The sequence below is a fragment of the Accipiter gentilis genome, chromosome 5 (genome assembly GCF_929443795.1).
Source record: "Accipiter gentilis chromosome 5, bAccGen1.1, whole genome shotgun sequence".
NCBI lineage: Eukaryota > Metazoa > Chordata > Aves > Accipitriformes > Accipitridae > Astur > Astur gentilis.
In genome coordinates, this window is record NC_064884.1 from 35,096,800 (window position 1) to 35,118,733 (window position 21,934).

The 21,934-nt window shown below is 37.6% G+C and overlaps 1 protein-coding gene across 1 annotated transcript in view; it reads right to left on the bottom strand.

Annotated features, from left to right (window-relative positions):
• Positions 1-261: 261 nt before the first annotated feature.
• Positions 262-21,934, bottom strand: part of ADGB (androglobin) — a 123,928-nt gene continuing 102,255 nt past the window's right edge. The window contains exons 28-35 of the mRNA XM_049800562.1: positions 18,710-18,906; positions 17,393-17,504; positions 10,464-10,651; positions 8,424-8,579; positions 5,872-5,986; positions 3,721-3,823; positions 2,179-2,347; positions 262-533 (exon numbers count right to left, since the gene is read on the bottom strand). Of these exons, the coding sequence (XP_049656519.1) occupies positions 342-533; positions 2,179-2,347; positions 3,721-3,823; positions 5,872-5,986; positions 8,424-8,579; positions 10,464-10,651; positions 17,393-17,504; positions 18,710-18,906 (1,232 nt within the window). The 3' untranslated portion in view covers positions 262-341. The remainder of the gene's footprint in view (positions 534-2,178; positions 2,348-3,720; positions 3,824-5,871; positions 5,987-8,423; positions 8,580-10,463; positions 10,652-17,392; positions 17,505-18,709; positions 18,907-21,934) is intronic.

Consider the following 21,934-nt stretch of genomic DNA (forward strand, 5'->3'; position numbering starts at 1 on the left):
TGATTCATTCTTGACTGGTTCTGCTTTGATCGGAAAAAAGAGGAAGAAAGACACTGTCATTTTGGGAGAAGAATCTGAATGGAATATGAATTTTTATTGCAAAATTTCATTCCAGTAAAACATACAAACTTTAATAGTAGTGAGTAGCTTTATGAGAAGCAAAATACCACACACTTTGTTAAAATGAAGAATACTAGGTCAATTTTTTCACTAGCACCAGGCAAAGAGATAAAATGGGATATAGTTGACAAAATTACTGGATAATAACAAACATTCTTTCTCATCTTTGTGTATAAACTTTCTTTCCCAAACCTCTAAATACCATTCAGTAGTGCTAGCAATTACTTTTTTTTCCCTAAACCTTTCTTGTGCTTTTTTTTGTGTGCATCTGGACTTTTTTTCTCTTGCTCTGCTTGCAGGACTGCTTCATGAGCTGCCAGCTCTTCTTGTTTTCTGTGCTCAGCCTCTAGCAGCTTAGTTCTGTATGCTTCCCGAATGCTGTGAACTCTGCCTCGTGTTTCATCTAAGGATGCCTAGCCAGAAACAAACAGCAATACCCCCCCAACACATGAATCTTGATTTCATCTTGTGTTCCTTCTGTTATGTTTCACTTTGTGACTCTGTAAGTACAGGGAGAGCATCTCTCCTTTTCTTTTTGTGTGTATTTTATTGATTTGTCACAATGACACAGCTATATGTCAATATTTTCACCATGAAAAAGAAGAGGAAGTTCATGAAAATCCTTTCTAAATTGCTGGCATAAGCAGCTAATTGTGTGAAAGGAGGACAGGACAACAGACTAGTTATCCATCCGGGTCTAGTCCCTCTTCAGTTACTGCCTTGCTTTATTGTCTTAAACAAGTCCCTTAAAACCTCCTTTTCAGAAATGCCGAAATGGCTTAGGAGTTCTAGTCTCTTAAGAGACTAAAGGAGCCTGAATCACATTGACCTTCCATGAGACTTAAGCGCAAGTGGGACTCGGACACTTCTGAAAACTTTTTCCTTTACATTTCTATCCTGGAAAATGGGGATACCTGGGTACCTTTGTATAGTTCTCCATGGTCTACAGATGAAAGAACTGTAAAAGTGGTATTCAGCACAGTATGCATATTCACAAGTAATTCTCATTTTAAGTTCATAGTGTGAAACATCTTTAATGGACATACTTTCTCGAAAGAGCCAAGGAACTATTCTTAATAAAAATTTGCCCTTGTAATACATGATATGTTAGGCATCCAAAATCCTAGCAACATCTGAAAACCTGGACATACATTCTTTTTAGGATCAATCAGTCACTGGTAGAGAACTATGGCTCCCTGCAGACTTGTAGTTAGGTAATATAAATTAGGCTGTCTGGGAACTTGTTAAGGAGATGTTTTCAAGTGATTTTTGTAAATAGGTTGGTTTGATGTAAAATTATTTTTACTGTCTCTTATCCAGTTTTAAGAGCTCTGAGTAGTCACCAGCTGATTGCTAGTGGTTATTGTATCAACACTGTGTAACAAAACATTTTGTTCCTGTTGACACTCAAGGGTCAAGCCAATTTTGTTAACATATTCATACCAATTTTATATGCAATGCATTGGCTGAGTTAATGCTAACAATGGATCCTACACTAATGCTACCAAATTTATTATTTATAGACACGTTTTTTTAAGAATTAATAATTTCAGTTTTTTGTTTGCTGGTATTATGCATATTCCAGGAAAACTGTGTTCTCTAACTTTGCTGTAAGACACATTAGGAGCAACTTGCCCTCCTATGTAAATTATCTTGTTCTTTATTACTTTCCAAAAAACCCTATACAATCCTATAACAAAAAAAAAAAAAGCCAAACCAGAGCTGCTTTATCTAATATGCATCTGGTCATGTGTGTCAAATGCTCAATTTATTCTCACTTATAACTATCGTTTTACAGTGATATTCTTAAAATAGTGTTTTTGCAAAGAGCTGTATCAAGAAAGTACAAAGAATACCATATTAAGGGTGTTGCGTAGTACTATTTTTTTTCTCTAGAACCTTTAGTTTTAACCTTTGCCCAAGTGAAATTTCAAGCTTGTTCACTGTTTCTAATTATTGCTACTGAATACAAAGGTCTTGAGAATGGTTGATCAAGACATTCATACCAGTGGTGGATATCACAGTAATAGTTACTAGAAAGTAATCTTGAAAACCTACCTGCAGATTCTCATACATGTCAAGTATATTTTGCTTCAGTAAAGCTCTGGCATTTCGTTCTTTTTCTCTTTGTTCCAAAGCCAGCTCTCGAAGTTCCTTAAAATGGTTGATTTTTTCCGCTTTACTTATCTCTTGCTCTTTTCTTAGTGCAGACTCAGACATTGTTTTTCTGAAAGAAATACAGAGATATTTGTCTCATTTCAAATACAGTTTTGGGTAGTGGATATTTTGCTTAGCACCCATATGCATATATTTGGCTTATATACTGCAATGTCACTATTGTATGGTTAGATATGGTTAAGGAGTCACTTTTCTTCTGCTTATATATAACACCGATGAGAAAGTACATTCATTCCTGAGGCCAGGTCTTCTTATACTTGAGTGACTACTTGTAAAATCATGCTCATCTTCAAGCATATGAAAAACTCCTACATGTGACACTTCTTTTTAATTTGCAAGAAATATCATATTTCTATAAGTTTTTGATATTATAATTCAGCACTGAGACAAATGTAGGGGTTTTTTTTTTTGGCGTTGGCATAATGTCAGCTAAGTGGATAATATATTTTTGTAATTTAACTTAAATGACTAGTGTAAAAATCAATGAGTTGATGACAAATGAAATGCTTACAAGACTCAAGCTTCTGGAAGATATTTTGCCATATTTTTTACTGTTCTAATGGTACTCACTTCAATATAACACCAGTTTCCCTTTCAATTTAAAATTAAATTTGGGGATTTTTTGAGCATAAGCTCTTTTGAAAATAAATGAGCTGAATAAATGCCACTTTGTGTACAAATGGACTTAAGCATGAACTGGGTTCTACCTGCAGCACAGCAAACATGCATGTGCATGTATATTAGCTAGATAGGTTCATATCAACACATGTAATAAAGAATATAGTTCTTTTGAATAAAGAATATAATTAATGTAATTATTTTAGCTATTATCTATTATTATTAACTGAACTGAACTTGGTAAATATATTATTTGAATCTAGCATCACATCCTGACAAACTTTATATTCTTTCAAGATGACCACTGAAATAAACATATTTGCTTGCACATCCATTTTCTTCAGATTTTTATGTCACATTCTCATTACATACAGTGCAGTGATTCAGCTCCTTTGACGTGTATTATGCTAAGGAAAGGACATAAATTATAAATGGATATAAGAAAGCAGAGATTTTAAAACACATCCATGACAGGAAAATCAAAGTTGAAAACTGTATCTTGATGCCATCTACACTTCTGCGTTCACTCCTGAGTGGTTTTGTGTACACAACATAAAGGACAGATAAAACATGGGCCCGGATTTTCACAGCAAATTTAAAAAGCAAGTGACGGAATTGTAGCTTAGTTCAATGACATGTGAAGGATAAAGTCTAAATTCACATCTATTATACTGCATCTGGTTACAGAGAGGATACAAGTGCATAAAAATATATTGCATTTACTAATTTCTATATATGAAAATCCTTAGCCAGTCTTTCATTTTGGTGTTTCACTGGGACTTAATTGTTCTTGCTGCAGTTTACCTCATGTAAGGACTAAGGTCTACAGGCTCCCATTTTTTTTGCTGCATTTGTAAGCTTGAGTCAATAGCTGCTTGTGATGTTTTCTTTCCTGTGGTAAGAGAACCTACAACAGAACAGGTTAAACTGGTTATTCAGTTATGCTAGGAGGCTCCATCTAAATTCTTACATAGTCTTTTCTTCTTTGGGCTCAGCAAAATACATTAATAAATAAGAATATGGGTTGGAGAGGATATAATATTTCTGCCTTTTTATTTCCAACACTGATGATAGAATCAAAAATGCTGCAAAACCCCCACATGTTCTAGAGTGAAATTAATATAGGTATTTTAGCTAAATCCACAGTACTCAAGAAGGTCTGTAAATCTAAGCAAGACCATTCAATTTAAAGTGCCTAAAGAACGTTAAGAATAAATTCTAATCAGCAAGGAATCGCATTCTTTTATTTAAAAAAAATAAATCAATAAAAATCTGATTGTTCAGTCCTGGCTGCAGTTTAAAAAAATTATATTCCCTTTTGGGCAGAGATTTAGTTTGGGAAACACCAGTCTAAAGAAAAAAGGTCCCATGACAACTTAAAATTGTCATTCTGAAGTGTTAGAATTTTTTTAACCACATGGATAGTAACCATGTTATGCTTTAATGTAGCCTTGTCACAATACAATCACGTCTGATATTAAGCATGCTACTGTGCTGAGCTGCGTTGCGATTATTCCAATGCTTCCTTCTTTCAGTTCATCTGGATGTGCTGAAAATGCCTGTGAAATTTGATGAGATTTGATGACGACTGCAGTAGTTTGTTTCCATAAAAACTCTCTTATTACCTTACTTATAGTAATAATCAATTGAAACATTTTAAAAATATTACTGGCATTTTCTCACCAAAAATAGGAAAGAGGTTTCTGAGCATTAAAAAAATTTACTGTCTATACATAGACAAATATACCAGCCTTCTCTGTTGGTCTAGAAGGGTGACATGGACTTTGGAAGTGCCGTAGCCACTGCCCACCAGAAAAGTATTTGCCAGAACATAAAAATTCTTATCAAGATACTGAACATTAAAAAAAATGTTCAAGCCTATTGCTGCACTCTATGGAAGGAAACAACTTAAAGTCATTGTGTGTCATGTCTTTACTTCATGAGACTTTGTATTAGACTCCAAATGCCTGGTTTAGAACAAAGCTTTTGGTAGACAACCATTAATTTTGAAGTCCTTATCCAATAACTTGGAGGAAATAATATTCTTTCAAGTTTGTAACGCAAAAAGTAACTAATGATGTGCTTGTCTAAGGCATAAATTGAGGACTACTTCTGCTTTAAGTTCTGAAACGTTCCCAGGATCATTACTTACCTGACCGGAAAAATACTAATCTTAACAAGTTATGTACTAGTTACAGGTTCTAGTTCCACGCACATGAGCCATGACCAGGTATTGTCACAATCAGATGGGTATTATACTTTCTGGTTTGTGATGGCCTGATCTCAGCATTATTCTCAGAAGAAAAAAACAACAAACAGCCTTGTAGCCTTGCACCCAGGTCAAATTTTCATCAGAGCCTGGTAATTGTCAGGGAATACAAATGAAGAAGTCATAGAAGTGGTAACCACTAAATAAAATTAGACAACACTTATGGAAGCTGCCAGGAAGCTGATGCTACTCAGTATGCACTTTTTGACACCTCACTTCCAGAGCACTGTCCATGAACAGTTTCCATTAACATTAACATAAAGAAAATGTACATTAGAAGTAGCAGTGTCTTACTGACATGCTATTTCAGCTGCTAAACAATTTTTTAATATTTCTACACTAATGACCTCTGGTACCCAACTTGGAATTGAGGGAGTAGGTATTTTCCACTGAACTTCCAAAATTTCAGGTTAATTTAGGGTTAGAATTTTAGTAAAGGAGGACTGTTTAAAGTTTGCTTAAGGGTAACTTGGCAACCTCCAAGAGGCTGTATCTGTGTCTGAAAATAGAGCAATGCAACAATTAAAACAAAAAGGCGATAGAGAAGATAGAGACTAAACATGCCATTGTGCCTTTGGACACCTTTATTGGGATTGTTCTATCCATTTCCTACCAGTATTTAATGCAGAAGTCTTCTAAGGAGCTGAACATGATAAACAGATGACATGCCTGACAGAAAGTTATACCCTTACCTCTTTCTCCTGAACTAGGTGTTAAACTGGCAGTCTTAGTCCCAGCTATGGGCTCCTCTGAATCTCTCACAGCATACTTATTAATAAACCGCATGCGTTCCTGAAAAGCCTAGAGATCAAAGTTTTAATCCAGATGAGAAAACTTCTACTGTATACTTTAAATCCCAAACAATTTTCAAAACTAGGTATCTGTAAGTGGTCAAGAAGACACTAAATCTTCAAATCCCATGCATGTGAGATACAATCTTACTTCATATTACTGGTGAGTGTATTTCACTGGTTTGATCTATGAAAACGTCACCTCTAACAACAGGAGTACCATTAGTGAGTCACTGTGGAGAGAAGAAGATAAGCATAAGGGGACCACATTTCGTGTCAGTCATATTCAAGCCATCTCTCCAATAGATTATTTTTTTTCTGAAATAATAACCTGTCAACATTAAACATCCAATTTTTCTAGTAATATTTTGGAACCTTTATTTGTTTAGTTTTAATGTATTGTGTAGAGGAGAAATAAATTAGCAGTAGTACTTAAAGTTCATCCTTAATTTATATCAAGTGTGTCTTGAGTATGAATAAGAATCCCTAAGTACACCTTTGTGAGATGGTAGTTCAGTAAAATGGAAAGTAGGCAGTACACTTTGAATGGTTTCACTCAATACATACTGGCTATATTTAGTTTATATCCCAAAGGAGAAAACGATGCTGTCAATAACAAACCTAACTCTAGGGTGCAGTAAGCAACTCTGCCTGGGGCTGGGATCAGAAAAGGTGCTAGGCTTCCCATTGAATCAGTCCCGAGACATGGGATACTTAAAGATCATCATGCAATGAAATAGTGGAAAATCACTGAACTCTGGGCAGTTTAAAATAATCTCTGGATTTAAAAAAAACCCAAACAACAAAAACCCAAAAAGCAAAAAACAACAACCAAACAAACCTGAAAAGCAAGATCTGTTCCCTCCTAGCTGAATGTATGGCCAGAATACATTCAGCTACTGCACCTCATTAGGGAAATACCTCTTCCTCCTAGGAGCTCCTATAGAATGCTGATTTAGACTTCCTCCTGCAAAATGGGAGCTATGGGTGCAAACTCTTTCAGACTCAACTACCTTTGATGCCAAAACCAGGCATCACCACTTCTGCCTGTCATTTTTGGAAGGTGACTTGGCCTCACTGGACTTTCTCTTAAAGGCTCAGATTGCCAGAATGGACGGAGAAACCAAAAATCAGCCTGGAGTCAGGCACCCAATTCCCAGGGTCACATGGCATGTGATGTTGGGGCAGGGTGATCAGGAAGAAGGGAGGAGGGAAGCTACTCATTCTGGATAGCAGACCGCTGAGTTAGACCTTTTTCTAGTGTATTACATGTAGTTGCTCCAAATTTCTTAACGATGGCTGTTTTAGAAAAATGTCACAGACCTAAGGGGCTTTTAAAATGGAACCCTTTAGCTGTAATTCAGTTGATTTTCTGATCAAAAATAGGCAATGGTGGTAGAACCAGCATTCTGAAAAGACTCTACAAATCAAAGAGGATTAATTTCCAGCTAATCTTTAGGACGCTGTACTTGCATTTTCAGTCTCAGCACAGCCAATCAAAGCTGCAGAGTAATGCATCTCTCCTTAGATCAGAATTTAATAAGGTAGTGTAAGAAAAATTTTTGAGCTTTGGATACATTGAACAGAACTGAGAAAATCTGAAAGTGTAACTGGGAAGACCTATGTCTGAGGTTCATTTCCGAAAGGTAATATAAAAAAAGGCAAAATGATTCTGAGCTGGGGTTTCTGGCCAAATAACCCTCAAAGGTCATTGGTGGTGGTGGTGATAGGGGATAACTGTTAGTAAGTTTTAAGACTGCATTTTGTTCTTTTATTTTCCTTTTTTTGGTAATGATGCTTCCAATTCTGAATCAGCAGTTTAATTTTTTGCTTTGCTAGAAAAAACTTGTATTATTTCTCCATCTTAAGCATACGTCATGTCAAAAGAGCCCAGCTGCAGCTGATAGATATCTGAGTTAGTATTGCTTCTCCAAAACAGTGAATTCATACAAAGCAGCAGGTACAGGCTCATGGGTAACCTGCAACCCAGAATGAAGACGGGAATCCTGGCTGCAGGGGACAATTTCAGTGATGATATGGCCAGGCGCCAGTTTGTCAAGAAAAATCTTTTTGGCATGTTTATAACAGTGTATTTCTCACTAGAATCTGTTCATGCTAAACATTAAACTTGTCACAAGAAGCAGCTTTGAAATTGTGCAGACGTGGTGGGCTTTCTAAGGAGAAACTTGTCTCTGTTTTGTAAAGTCAAATCTAAAGTCTCAGTGATCTACAGCAGTCTAAAGGAGATGATCTGGATTCCTGCCCAGAATTCATGCACGTAATCACTTCTGATTCTTTAACCTGTGTAATAGTTCCTGTCTCCCACAGAGTGGTGAAGAGGACGGCTATATGAAGTCAGGTCTCTGTTGTGGCAACCACTCTACCATCACAGCAGCTCCTGGAACGTGTGAAAAAAACATTACTGCAAAGATTGTACTCTGATATACCTTGATAGCTCTTCCTGGCTCTGCAGTCTCCCATGCTTGTTTCATGGCTTTGATCTCATCTGCTCGCTGGGTGTCTTTCTTCACCTCCAGAATGTCTGCCTCTCTCTGCTCACTAACTAGACGTAAAGTCCAGTACGGTTTGTTTGAAGCAGCTTGCTGAAACTAAAGTATCATAAACGTAATGTATTCACTGGTATACATCTAACACCACTATATAGGATAAAGTTATGTTTCTGTATCCTGGTTTCAGTTTCCTGACTGATATACATTACACATTGATAGACTTTGACATGAATTACTACACGGCGGCTGCCAAAGGAAAGGAATATGACTTTGCAATGTCTAGAAGCTTTTGGAGGTATTCTGTTTATATGCTTCTCTCCACTCCCATATAGCATGCTCCACACTCCCGGTTCTTTTCAACAGTCTGTCTGAACAACAGTATTTTGTAGCTATTATTCCCTCCCCTCCCCTCCCCTCCCCTTCCCCCTTCCCTTCCCTTCCCCCTTCCCTTCCCTTCCCTTCCCTTCCCTTCCCTTCCCCCTTCCCTTCCCTTCCCTTCCCTTCCCTTCCCTTCCCTTCCCTTCCCTTCCCTTCCCTTCCCTTCCCTTCCCTTCCCTTCCCTTCCTTTCCCTTCCCTTCCCTTCCCTCTTTCACTTTCTCCTCTCCTCTCCTCTCCTCTCCTCTCCTCTCCTCTCCTCTCCTCTCCTCTCCCTTTTTACTAGAAGTCTTACTATATTAAACTAGGCTTTTTGTGTAGAAATCCACCTTGCTCTGTCTTATGAGGCATCTGGTTTTTCCAATCACTTCCCAAATTTTCTAAACTGCCTTAACGCATGGCTTCTCCAGAACTGTAGGGTGTAAGTAGTGCCTCAAGTGTAGGAGACTATTCTGCTGTCTGACTGATGAATGAGATATTGGGCTGCATATATTTCTGGAAACTGTACCATCTGTAGAACTTTTAAGCCCAAGATTCAGAAGCAGAGATAGGAGTTCAGCTTTTATTTGAGACTAAAGATGGGCATCTTCTTTACCTGCAAGCAGTTCCATCTTGAAACTTGGATCTGTTTTAGTGGCAGACTGAAGAACTCCCAAGAGCTATCATCCTAGCACCCCCAGTGTACCCCATCACTGGAGCTGAAGGCAGAAATCTGACAGCCTGAAGCTGCATTGCATTTCTGTGGCCAACAATCTCAACTGCAGCCACTTGGACTGCTCTGAAAGAAGGGTTAAGGCACTATTCCGGAACTCTATATAATAAGGTGTGGAAGAGAATCATAGAAAAGTTTGCTGTGCAGCAGGTTTAGTCAAGAAAACAATTCAGTAGAGATTTCTTCATGAAAAACTGTATGGAGATGTCCTTCCCTTGAACTACCTGCCATGAGGCAGCAAAATTCCCAGCAAAAGCAATACCATTAAATGAGGAGCTGTCAGTTCCTTCCTTGCCTTCCATTAATCTGTTTGCAATCCATAAAGTCAGTTATTCCTTTTAAGGCACACAGGCTGGCAGTAGCCTTTTGGTCTACCACAGAACACTCAGATTATCCCACCACAGATGAGAATAATTTCCAAGTAGGCAAGTAGGTACCAATTTTTCTGCCACTGTATGTCCACAGGCTAATGACAATTGTGACATATGAGACAGGAACTATGGCGGAAAGACCTATTTCATCTCCCCGGGAACCTAGGAAAACCACTACAATGAGGCCTAATGGGACATGAATATGGCAAATTCACGCAATTTAATAAATCTTCAGCAGAGACAGAAACTACACCAACAAAAGGAACCACCAGTGGTTGCTTTATACATAAACAAAGAAATGAGCACATTTCATCTCTAAATGCAGGATGCATGTCTTTTACATGTGTAACTCGATCTCTCTCAGGAGTAAAACTAAAAAGGTGGCAAAGCAGGGCACAGAGAAATGCAAGGGATACACTAGAAGTGCTAGTAATACTGATCTACAGCCCTGAAAATGTCTTTACACTCAGTACAGTGATGGCATATTCAACAAAACCAGTTTTTTGCTTTGTTCTCACCTGAGATTCAGGTCGAGATGCAAGAGATACAAGTGATCCTCTTTCTTTACTGGACTTCTCTTTTTCTGTCTTCTCAGATGCTTTATCTTTTGTTTTTCTACTTGGTTTAGGAATACTTGCAGACTTTTGTCCTTCAGAATAATTGAGCACTGGGGGAAAGCTGTGCTCCTCATGCTTTTCCCCATGTACTATTCAGATGTAGTTATGATGCATGATGAATTAGAGGATACCATTGCCATCCAGAAATGTATTTCCCCATGCAAAATCCAGGGTTGAGTAACAGCACAAAACAGCCATACAGAAAGACAAAGAAAAGTCAGTTAATTAGTTGACACTTTCAAGTACTACACTAACATTTATTGTTGGACCAAGAAAAGGATGTGGGGACAAAGCAACTTTTAAAAACAGACTTACAAGGTGGACATACTGTGACAGCCTTATCTGTCCTAAATACCACTTTACCCAGAGCTTAACTGTGAAGATGCCATGTCCCTGCACAACAGTCACTGCATTATTGTCTTGTGTATGGGTCAATCCAAAGACTGCAATGTACAGAATCACAGTCTGACTCTTACTTCTTTTGCATACATATATATTCTCTTCTCATACAATCTCTGTCAGTGTTATGCACTAGGCAGGGGAGCTCAAAGTAAGTAAAGTCAATGTTCTCACTGTTGCATATCCTTGTAAGCCTGAAAGTGTGAAGAGCAGAGGGGAAGGTACATGCCACCAAAAATGCATGGAAGTTAAGGCAAAGAAACATATTTGAGATTTGATGCATATTTAAGAAATTCAAAATTGTCATTCTCAGAACTATCTGAGAACATTTTGGATTAATTATTTTGTCAGTGCATGTGTATGTTATATGTTTGAATTAGAGATACTGAGAACTGACATTTGTAACACTTATTCTGCACTGTCTTGGCTGGTGGGAACTGTTAACAAGACTTTTTGCATGTCATAGTCTTGTTAAGATACATAAATAAATAAAGCCTGTAATAGCATATAGCTTTAATAGCATAAGGAACTTGTCAGTTGAAACAACCTGGAATGGACCCACAACACTATGAGAAAGATTAAAGATCTGAGACTGAAATCTCCATTTCCTTCCCCCTTCATACTGCTTGAAACATTGAAACAAATGCTGAAAACGTAGATTTAGTCAATGCAATAAAACAGGGCATTTCTCGTAGAAAAAAGAGGAAAGGAGTGACTGTTTTACCATCTGACCATAACAACAAGGTACCTTTCACTTAATGCTATGCTTTTCTGATTTCCTTCCACTGAGGCCAAATCACTGTGCTGCATGATTAATGAGATTTGGGTCAGATCTGCAATGTCATGGTTGAGGTAAATATTAAATCTATAGAAACATATTTATAATACACATAGAAATATATGTTATATGATATGTGTATTACATCATACATTATACATGTGTTTATGTATAAATTGATTATTCTTACCTCCTCATGCTACTTAAATAAGGTATGATGGCACCAAAGTGCTAAGCTTAAATTGATTCAGTGCTACCAAAGCACACATTAAAGAATGAAAGCAAAAATTAAAGTGGTGTCCACAAATACTGAAGATACTAAAACAGCTCCAGAGGAAATGCAAATATAAAATAAATAGCGATGACATTATTTGAAGTTATAATATCATTACATAAATGGCTTTCCATTTCATTTGACATTACCATAACATATTAACACCACAAATCAGGCTGGTATACATGCATTATTCAGTGAATTATTAATTTTTAAAGATTATTTACTGTTTATACAAACACTCAAGAGACATTCAGTGTTACTAGCTAAATGATATCAGACAAAGACTTTTCTATGTCATGGGATACCACAAGTTTTGTTCGGCTTCTATAAATATTTTCTGACACTGAATTTTAACATTTTGATGCTCTGGACTTATGGTATACACTCAGAAGTTAGTAGATAGATAACAAACAAGCATATGAAATGACAGGGCTACAGTGAGGTATCCTGCTTTAACTCCAGATATGAATGCTTAGGGCAGGATTCAGTTGAGCTCTCTTCGCTAACAGTATGCTGCACTGTCCAGGCCCCCCCAGCCCTCCTCCCTCCCCCAGCAGAGCAGGCAGCCTCCCGGCTTTTGGGATCACCCTCCAGATATTCCTGGAGGGGACACTGGCTGCAGTTTGGCACTATAGCATGCAGCCTACTCTGACTCTATGGGAGACGGGAGTAGTTCCTCAGGGCTTTTCTAAGGATGAAGCCAGGCAAATGCTTTGTATGGGATGTGATGAGAAGAAAGGCAGGGAGATGATACAGACAGTGAAAGCCCATTCCAGCTCATAGCTTATGCAACGATCATCACAAACTCCCTGTGGCAGTTACCTTATATGTATGGCACCAAGAAAAGTTTGGCCATCACACCAATTGACAGTGATGACAAGCAGCTGCTAATAACTCTTAAAATTAGCTTCTCTGCCACTTTTCTGTTATTTACTCAGAGATTCATTTAGTCTAGTGCCAGAAAGGACCACAGTGATCATCCAGTCTCATGTCTTGCGTACAACGAGCTAAATAATTACACCAAATTTTTATCTGAAACTTAGAACTTCAGATTGAGATACAACAGTCCTCTTTTTTAGGCAAGAGAGACAGCTACTCTTCATTTATTGAGATTCAAATTACAGAGAATGTATCTTAGTCATAAGGAGTCTTTTGAAGCTTTCTTTGAGAAGATATCATGCTCCCACTGTTTGAAATAAGCCTTGAGCATTTAGTGGAATTACCCAGTAGTTGGCAGAAATGACTATTACTTGCCCCATGAGAAACTTTCAGACTTGGTTAGGAAATGACTGAGAAGCTCAGATGTTGCTTTTCCTGTCTCTGACTGGATCTTCAGATGGATTCTCGACAGATAGCAACGTCAAAAATCTTTCTAAAGTTGGGCTCATCCAGGCACTAAAGTTGCAGTAAAAATACACCAGGATAGAAGCAAACCACCAATATGGTTGCAGTCGTAGGGTGGGCTGAGAGCATGGCTTAGAGGTCTACAGGTCTTTAAACTCTACCACCATCATGTATCCTCAGTGACCTATTTTTTCACTGAACCAGTGATTAATCACTATGGACAGGCAAGGTGGGAAAGAGATAAAGAGGGAGAACTGGACATCCTGTTAAACATCTCATGAAATCCTGCCCTTGGCACGAGCCAGCAAGTTCTCCCGTGGGGACAGAAAACCTGGGGGAGAAACTTTCCCAGCTCTGAAGAAAAAAAGGAATATTCCAAAGGATATTGCCTCTCCTGCCTTTTCAAACCTACCTTTACCACCTGGGTTGGGCGCCCTATCTCCCCCTGCTCTCCCAGCTGGATACACAGCCTTCTCTCATCAACAGCTCATACTTTTCAGTTAACTTAAGGCAATATATAAAATACATGCTGCAGTAAGCATTCAGCACACGCTGATGATTCAACTCTGGGTTGTGACAGCTGCACAATAAAACTTCTGATCTTACTATGAGAAAAGTAAAACCAAAGAACCTAAAAAGGAAATAGCTGGAAATCATATATACAAAACAAATCTTAAAATAATTTTGTGTGCACAGTCAAGCAACTTAAAATGGTATTAGCAGTTGCAAGATTGCCTGCTAATTCTTCCCCTTTCACACAAGAATTATGAACCAGACCTTACTTTTTTTTAACCAGTTTTCCACTGAAGTGTTCCCCATTAACAGTTCCCAAAGGAAGGTAAAAAAGAAAAAAAGAGAGAAAAGAATGAAGACTGTATAAATAATAAATTATCTCACACTTTCTAATTTCTGTGTACTTGGTTTTTCTTAGTTAATGTTTTTTTAATGTTTTGTTTGTGCAATGAACTCTTCAATAAAACATTTGAAGAGGTTTCATATGTAATAAATATGACTAAATATTAGTCATGAAATAACTTCTGCTAATACAGTTCTTTTTACAAGTACTGCCAAACTGCAGCATTAAGGATTCTGAAGAAAGAAAAGAGTAATAAGCATCAACAAACACAAAATATAAAATTATCATAGCATCTGTATGCCAGAGAACATGTTTTCTTCAAAAATGTTCTTATTAAATATTTATAATATCGGCCAATATCGATAGTATAATAGTATGGGTCTTCATTTAAAGGGAGACTTGCTTAAAAGACTCTAGTAAATGCTAATATGAACCCGAAACATGCTTTTACCATGATAAATTAGCTTTAATACAAAACTAACTCCAGGTGGCACTGTTGTCTTACGTAAAAAAGCGATGCCTGAAATGGTGAAAATTTGTTGCAGGAATTTTCCACCTGGCTCACTGAAGCTTTCTTAAAAATCACATGGTGAGAGGATGCCTTTTTGGTTACATGCCAACACTGTGATTATATGAATTGTGTGTTTGATAACTGGGGCTGGCAGCTTTAAATGGTAAAGCTCAGTTTTCATATTACTTTAAGACTAGTTCACAGTCAGAAAAAGATTCAAAGATTAAATGTTTTTTTCCAAAATACCTATAGTAAGCACTTCAGATAAATGTTGCTGTTAATAGGGGTACATAAAATAAATGCTAAGTAGTAAATACAGTATGTGTTGGTGTTGAAACTTTATGCTATATGTTGTTTTTAAACTCTGATGGTGGCATGGGCAATCTGTTGATGTCCTTGTATGAACAGAAACACCCAGTTAAAATGAACTGTGAAATGGATTTGGGTTACTTTGAAAGGCAGCAATTAAGAGAGGACACAGAAATCACAACATTTAAAAAGAATCCCAAGAGAAACGTGCTCGTTATCACTGACTGTGGCTTGAGTACAGTTGACTCCAAATGAGCCAAAGCATCAGTTAACATGGAGAAGGGAACCTATGAACTGGAATACTTCTACCTTGAACTAAACATGAGAATACTCATGAGATTGACAAGCTTCAGTTATAACAACTGAAAAGTAGTGAAGAAACTTAAGAGATTAAGTGACCTCCTTTGACCTGCAGCTTTACAGACCATGGTGATATCTGTATGAAAGGATATACACCAGTACCATAAGTGGTGTGGTAAGTGCAAGCTGTTACTACGTAGCTGGCTCAGAAAGATAAGACAATGTTATAGGATGTCTATTGTAAGAAGCAGCCTAGCACTAAGGGGTAAACAAGGAGAATAAATGGAGTCATCTAGGAAGAAGTGATGATTTTGTGAAGAGTGCAACAAACAAAAAGCAGGTGAAATCACCACTAAAAAGCTGTGCATTCCAGTCCTGTAAGGCTACGTGGCACAGCTCCTCAAATATTACTAAAACTGACTAGGGACTATAGTGAATCAACAAGATACATCTTTGTAAAGTTCTGTAATGCTAGCTGAAATAGGACTACAAAAATCTCAAACGTGGCACTCAAAAAGAGGAAATAAAATTATATATGTCAGCAACTACTACTGATGAATCTAACTTCAGCCCAGGGTAATGAAAATAATAAAAAAAAAAATAAAAAAAAAAAATCAGACATTCAACCAGAAATAGGTAACCAGAGTAAGAAGTAAGAAACACCACTAATAAATAAAGATCAAATCTTCCTAAGAAAATTTAAGGGTATTAGCAAGTGTATATATATGAGGAAGGATAACGGAAATAATTTCTCCTTATCTTATATTTTAAAAATTGAGTTACAGAACTTTAATATTAATGATATGGGAAATTTACCAAATGGTGGAAAGGAATATTTTAGGTTCTGCAGGAATCTAAAGGTGAAAGTCCAGGGGAGTCAGCTGCGTGTGTGTGTGTGTGATGGTCTACACCAGCAGCTGGAGTAGGGCTGCAGGCTCAAAAGCTCATATGGGATCCAGGGGCCAGCTATGGAGCAGGCTAGGTGTCTAAGTTGCTGGAAGGATCCACCTTTTTCATATATATATATATATATATATATAGTCTCTCCAGTGAACTTCCACCCTGTCCAGCCAGAGAGGGAAGCAGCGTGAGGACATTGGTGCTGTCTGAGTTTGTGCGAGTGCTCTCAGTGTCTGTGATCTGTGTGGCTGGCAACATATATATGTATATACATAGTGTGTATGTGTGTTCCGTGTGTGTGTGCCTGCTGGGACTACATCTTCAGCCTCACTAATGGTATGACCTGGGGATGTGGAACGGTAACAGCCTCGCCCCTCTTGGGCTGTTGGGTCCAGCATGATAAATTTTCCTCTAACATAATTAGGATCTAAATCATTCTGTGTCAGCCCCAGTGGTAAAAGGAGAAGCAAATATGAGACATTTATCTAATTTCTAGGATACTGACTAGTATTCTAACTGCTTTTAATACATGTTGGGTTTTTTTCTGTCCCTTAACAAGAAATGCTAAGAGAATCTGGAAAAAAAAGAAAAGGTTCTGTAATTCCTCTGTCCCCTTCCTGGCTTGAATATACAGCCTGTCCTTGGGACCTTTGCTAGTCTTGCCTCCTGCCTAAATTCTTCTCCTAGCACTACAGAAGTTATACGTATCCCAAACCAGGCCTTTTTTTTTGCTCTTGTCAGTGCATTTTCTTAAATTATCCGCAGGTACCTTTCTTAGTTTCAGTACAAACTTCTATGTTTGGATGCACTTTGTCAGGGCACTGTGCCTTTATATTACACTTCATAGGTCTCTGAGTGTAGGAGCAGTCACACTTCTACAACTGTTCCAGGTCCCTACCTAAAGTTGAGCTCTAAGAAGCTTAAGTGGGTTTTGCAGAGTATTCTCTGATTTCTTTATAATTTGTGAACTGAAGGAATCATGTAATCAAACTTCATTTCTATGAAGCACAGAACAAAGAGCTTTGTTTCTTAATTATTTCACTCAAGAAATGAATAAAAGAAAAAATGTCAAATGGTCTTGGCTTGTGGTAATATAACATTTTTTAAAATCAGTAACATGATGCATGTGACTAAATACATACTTAGACTGACCTACCTTTGATTTCATTTTTCTCAATTTCTTTTAGTTCCTGAACAAACAGAGACTGACTGTCTGTAAGTGGCCAACTATTATACAACACCAATGCTTGTATGATATACTTGTAAGACTGTGAAAGAAAATGCAGTACATTAACATGCTGAAGACATAACAATTACAGTAAGCACTCACAAGTCCTGTAGGTTAGTGAACTGCCAGCTATTGAACTCAGCAAATAAAACACATAACTTAAAAGCTTGCACATTACAGTATTCACAAGAAGCTTAAAAAATTAGTGTTAAATGGACAGATTTTATTTTAATTCCTGTGAAATTAAACAATTACTCATGCATTTATCAAGTGAAACTAAACTGGGCTATACAATAAGGAGCTACATTCCTTTAAGATTTCCATGTAACTTTCCTATATACGCCATGTGCTAAAACAAAGACTTTTGTCTTTGATTTTAAGACCTACTACAAGGTTTTGAGCCCTAATACTAGCACTCAATAATGTCTTAATTTGAGGTAGAGGTAACAGGTTCCATGGGTTATTTTAAAACATTGGCTACACTGAACAGGAAATTATTCTCTTTAAAAATTGCTTTCCAAATTCTAAAGCCAGTTCTGAGTCAAAGGAACAACCCTGGAATTTATTTCTCAATAGTTTTTTTGTTTTTTCCTTGGAATATTTTGTTGCAATTGAACTCAATTATCAGGAAAAATCACAGTAGAGAAACACTTGGAGATAGAGAAACAAGAACTGTTTGAGAAGATGAATGTTGTTTTTTTCAGATAGACAAATAATCCTAGGTGAAGTCAAGAAAAATCCCTGGTTTTGACATCCCTTGCTGAGAAACTCGGTTCAAGTAGCAGCTATTGTGTGTGTGTTGCTAAAGCTTTCAGCTAACTGGCAATAGGTGTTTCTCTTAAAACTGTTAAAGATGACCTTCTCCTACTTCATATTTCAAAGAAAACTCACACTGAAGCATCAGAAGTTTAACTTCATTATTGGTAGTTTTTGGCCCTTCACTGAAAGTTACCCTATACTTGAACCGGATTTGGCAAACAAAGAACATTTAAAGATTGAATATATCACCTTGATTTGGAAACAAAAATGACCCCTTGTTATTTGGTTATTCATATTTGCACATTATCCTTTCTCCATAGCCTCATTCAGAAGCTACCAACAATCTTAATTTTGGATTCCTTGTTCTTGGCTCAGGATATCAGATCTCCACATGTACCAAAAGAATTATCAATACCCCTTCATTGGTTTGGTTTTTTGTTTGTTTGGTTGGTTTTTTCCAAATCCCAGTGATTTGGAATCTCTTACTCGTTGTGGACTTCCATCATTATTTTGAAAGTTTTCCAAGAGGAAAGATTCTTCTAATATAGGTAGACCTTCTCGTACAAATCTTGGCTTGATAGAAGTTTTGGTGTCCTTTGAAGATGAAATATGACCTTTTTTTTTTGATCCTCCAGTTTCTGATTCCTTCTTTGTACTACTTTGAATAATCTGGGTTTTGCTTGCTGCAAGATGATAAAAAATGTCAGTGTAAATTTCCAGAAATTCTATGAATTACTGATATGAGGTAAACAGATGCCCTCAGAAACTATGAGAAAGAATTACCATAGTCAATTTTCTAATGCTGTATTATGCTTACAAGGTTCCAATTACAATTGTGCTTATTCCAAATACTACCCTTATTTCATTCTGCATGCAAATCACAAATCTCTTCAAAGTAAATAATGAGAAAGTTGAAAGACTGTATATATAACTGTTGTTACTATTTATAAAGCATGTAATTTCCCCCCCACCAAACCCCACACTTCTTTCCTGCACTAACCACCACAGCATCATGCTATATATTACATACTACAGATAGCCTCATACTCTGTATGATGGGATCTCTGTATAGCTCACTTAGTTTAATGAATTGTGTATATCGGTGGAAGGAGGGGAGAGGGTGCATTGGCCACAGTTCTGGCAATTCCTACCCTTACAGAAGTCTCTTATATCAACCTGACACAAAGATCATAGCTGACTGAAGTTTAGAAAAAGTGAATCTTGAAAGGACCTATAGAACTATTTGTGGTCTATCATTTATAAAGGTTGTCTGCTAAGGAAGGTATTAATGTGGGAAAACTGTGAAACCAGGAATGTGCTAAAGACGGGCTGTAACAGAAGTATTAATCCAGAAAACATAAACTTGTGTTCATTTCTAATGCCACTGAAATCTACGACATTATCTTGGCTGAATGTCTACGGAGAAAGGAAAGAGAATTCTAAAAGGGAACATCTCACAGAAAATTGAATAAGGGCAAACCCCCCACATCTGGGGAAGCATCTTCACCTGGGTTACACTAATAATAGCTGGACCAACAAATGGGAAAGAGATATATTTTGACTTTACTGAGGACAGAAGGCTTTACTCTTCCCAAGGTTTATTGTAGAAGCAAAGGATGATACTGTATCATTGCAACACTTCAAAAGAAAAATGTAGAGTTTCACCTGGTTGACAAAACATCCAGGGAAGTTTACAGGACTTGACAGGACTATTAGACCAGACTCAGCAAAATTTACTGGTGGTGTGTCAGTGTATAAATGCCAAATAAGAGGTTAAGTGTGCTACTAGAAACTCAAAGGGAGTCAGAAAATACTGTTTCTTATGGAAGTCAGATGCCACGGATCACTTGCTATCACATCATCCTCTGCAGTAAGGCAGTGCTTCCTTTTTCCTAAGAAAATCAGTAGAAGTTGGGAAATGAAAACAAGACCTTGCAGAGATGCTTTCTTCAAGATGTCTCAACCTCCTAATCACAAGCTATGAGTTGCTCTTCTGTGTGCCATTCAGAATCTTTAGCACCTGAACTACCCCTGTTGCTGTCCCTGTGGTAAGGCAGCCTCTAAGAGAAACTCGAAGGACAATATTTAGTGTGTTCTAACCCATTTTTTAGAGCAATGCAACTCCATGGCTGCTGTTTTGTAGAAGATATGCCTAAGCAAGCCTGTGTCTGTGGAATAGTTTCTCACTCAAATAGAGCCTGCTGAGCCTTCCAGATACCAGTTAGCTTCCCATGCTGTGAAAATGAGAGGAGACATAACTCAGAGTGGTTAGATTATCAAGTCTTTCATCAGAGGGAACAAAAATCACGAGGCTTTCACTCAACAGAAGTGCATTTGGATGAAGAAGAAACATTATCCAGAGACTGGAATCTTGCATGTTCTTTTACATCTGTGTGAAAGCCTGCTGCAGAGAAACGATTTGGATTCCACATGGAAGAATGACTCTACATACAGACATTTTCCAGTTGGGTAACTTGCCTTTAGGGTACCATTTGCAATATTTCCATGAAAGTTTCTAGTCAGGAAAGATCTTCAATGCCTGCCTGAGCACTGTTATCAAGGGACAGTGCAAATAATTTACAAAAAGGTAGCTTTAAAGCAGTGAGGCCAACTAAATATACTCCCTCTTGTAGGCAACAGAGAGGCCAGCTCCTCTCCAGGAGGTCTGGTGTCTGGGCTTTAGACCTGTGCACTGCCTTCTGAAGGGGCCTACCTATACATACCAAGGTAGGTGGGTTTCAAGGGAGGTTGTACTCTTTTCGGCTGTAATTAGCTCTTATGAATGTCTCACTATCCTCCTTTTCTCTCTCTCCTAAACCTGAAAAGCTTAAGTATTGAAAAACTTTATAATGGTTTGCCCAGAGGATGAGCTTGCCATGAAGATAGCTCAGAATGGTGGAATCCTCCATAAGACTCATTCTGCTTTCCTTGCTGGAAAGATGGCTTGGGAAAGTTGCCCAAAATGCATACACATCCAAAATAATATTTCTAGAAATTGTCACCAGGTGGTGCTGTGACACCAAATTACTTTCCTTACTACATACGTAAATATTCAGTCTTGGTTTTCCTAAGCAAAGTTCTGACTAGAAGGAAGTCCTACCTACCTTAGTTCCAGATTCAAATAAATATCTGAATGAGATTTTGATAATTTGAGACTGGATTGTATCAGGCTGCTACTATGGAAATAAAAGGATTATGAACATTCACTTGCCTATCTGTGCTTATAGGACTACTATGCTTGTATCAACAAAATGAGTTGTGCTTGCAATGTGTCAATATGTAACTTCTTTATTGGCAAGCGAATGTTCAAGGTCCAAGTCATCTGCTACATCTCAAGAGAGGTTAATATATTCAAAATCAATTGGTTTAATGTAGGTTTTGAGCTATAAAAGACATTTATAAAACAGCTGTGACTGGAGATGAATTAACAGGTTGTGGGTGGGAAACAGGGATAACGTTTTATTGGTGATGCTTGCACAATAATGCCACTTAAGAGTACTTCTCTCAATACAGCGATCAATTCTATGAGAGGCAGAACACGTGTGATACTGCATAGGTCTCAAATGTGAGGATTGTGTCTTGCTTAACTAACAAGTTCGGTGCTGATGGTATAGCAGTGGTTTCTGATTATTCCTATTCTGTGAAAACACACTTTTTTAGAGAACAACTAGATACTGATGGTATGAAGCCTGTCGTAATGAGTGCCAATTG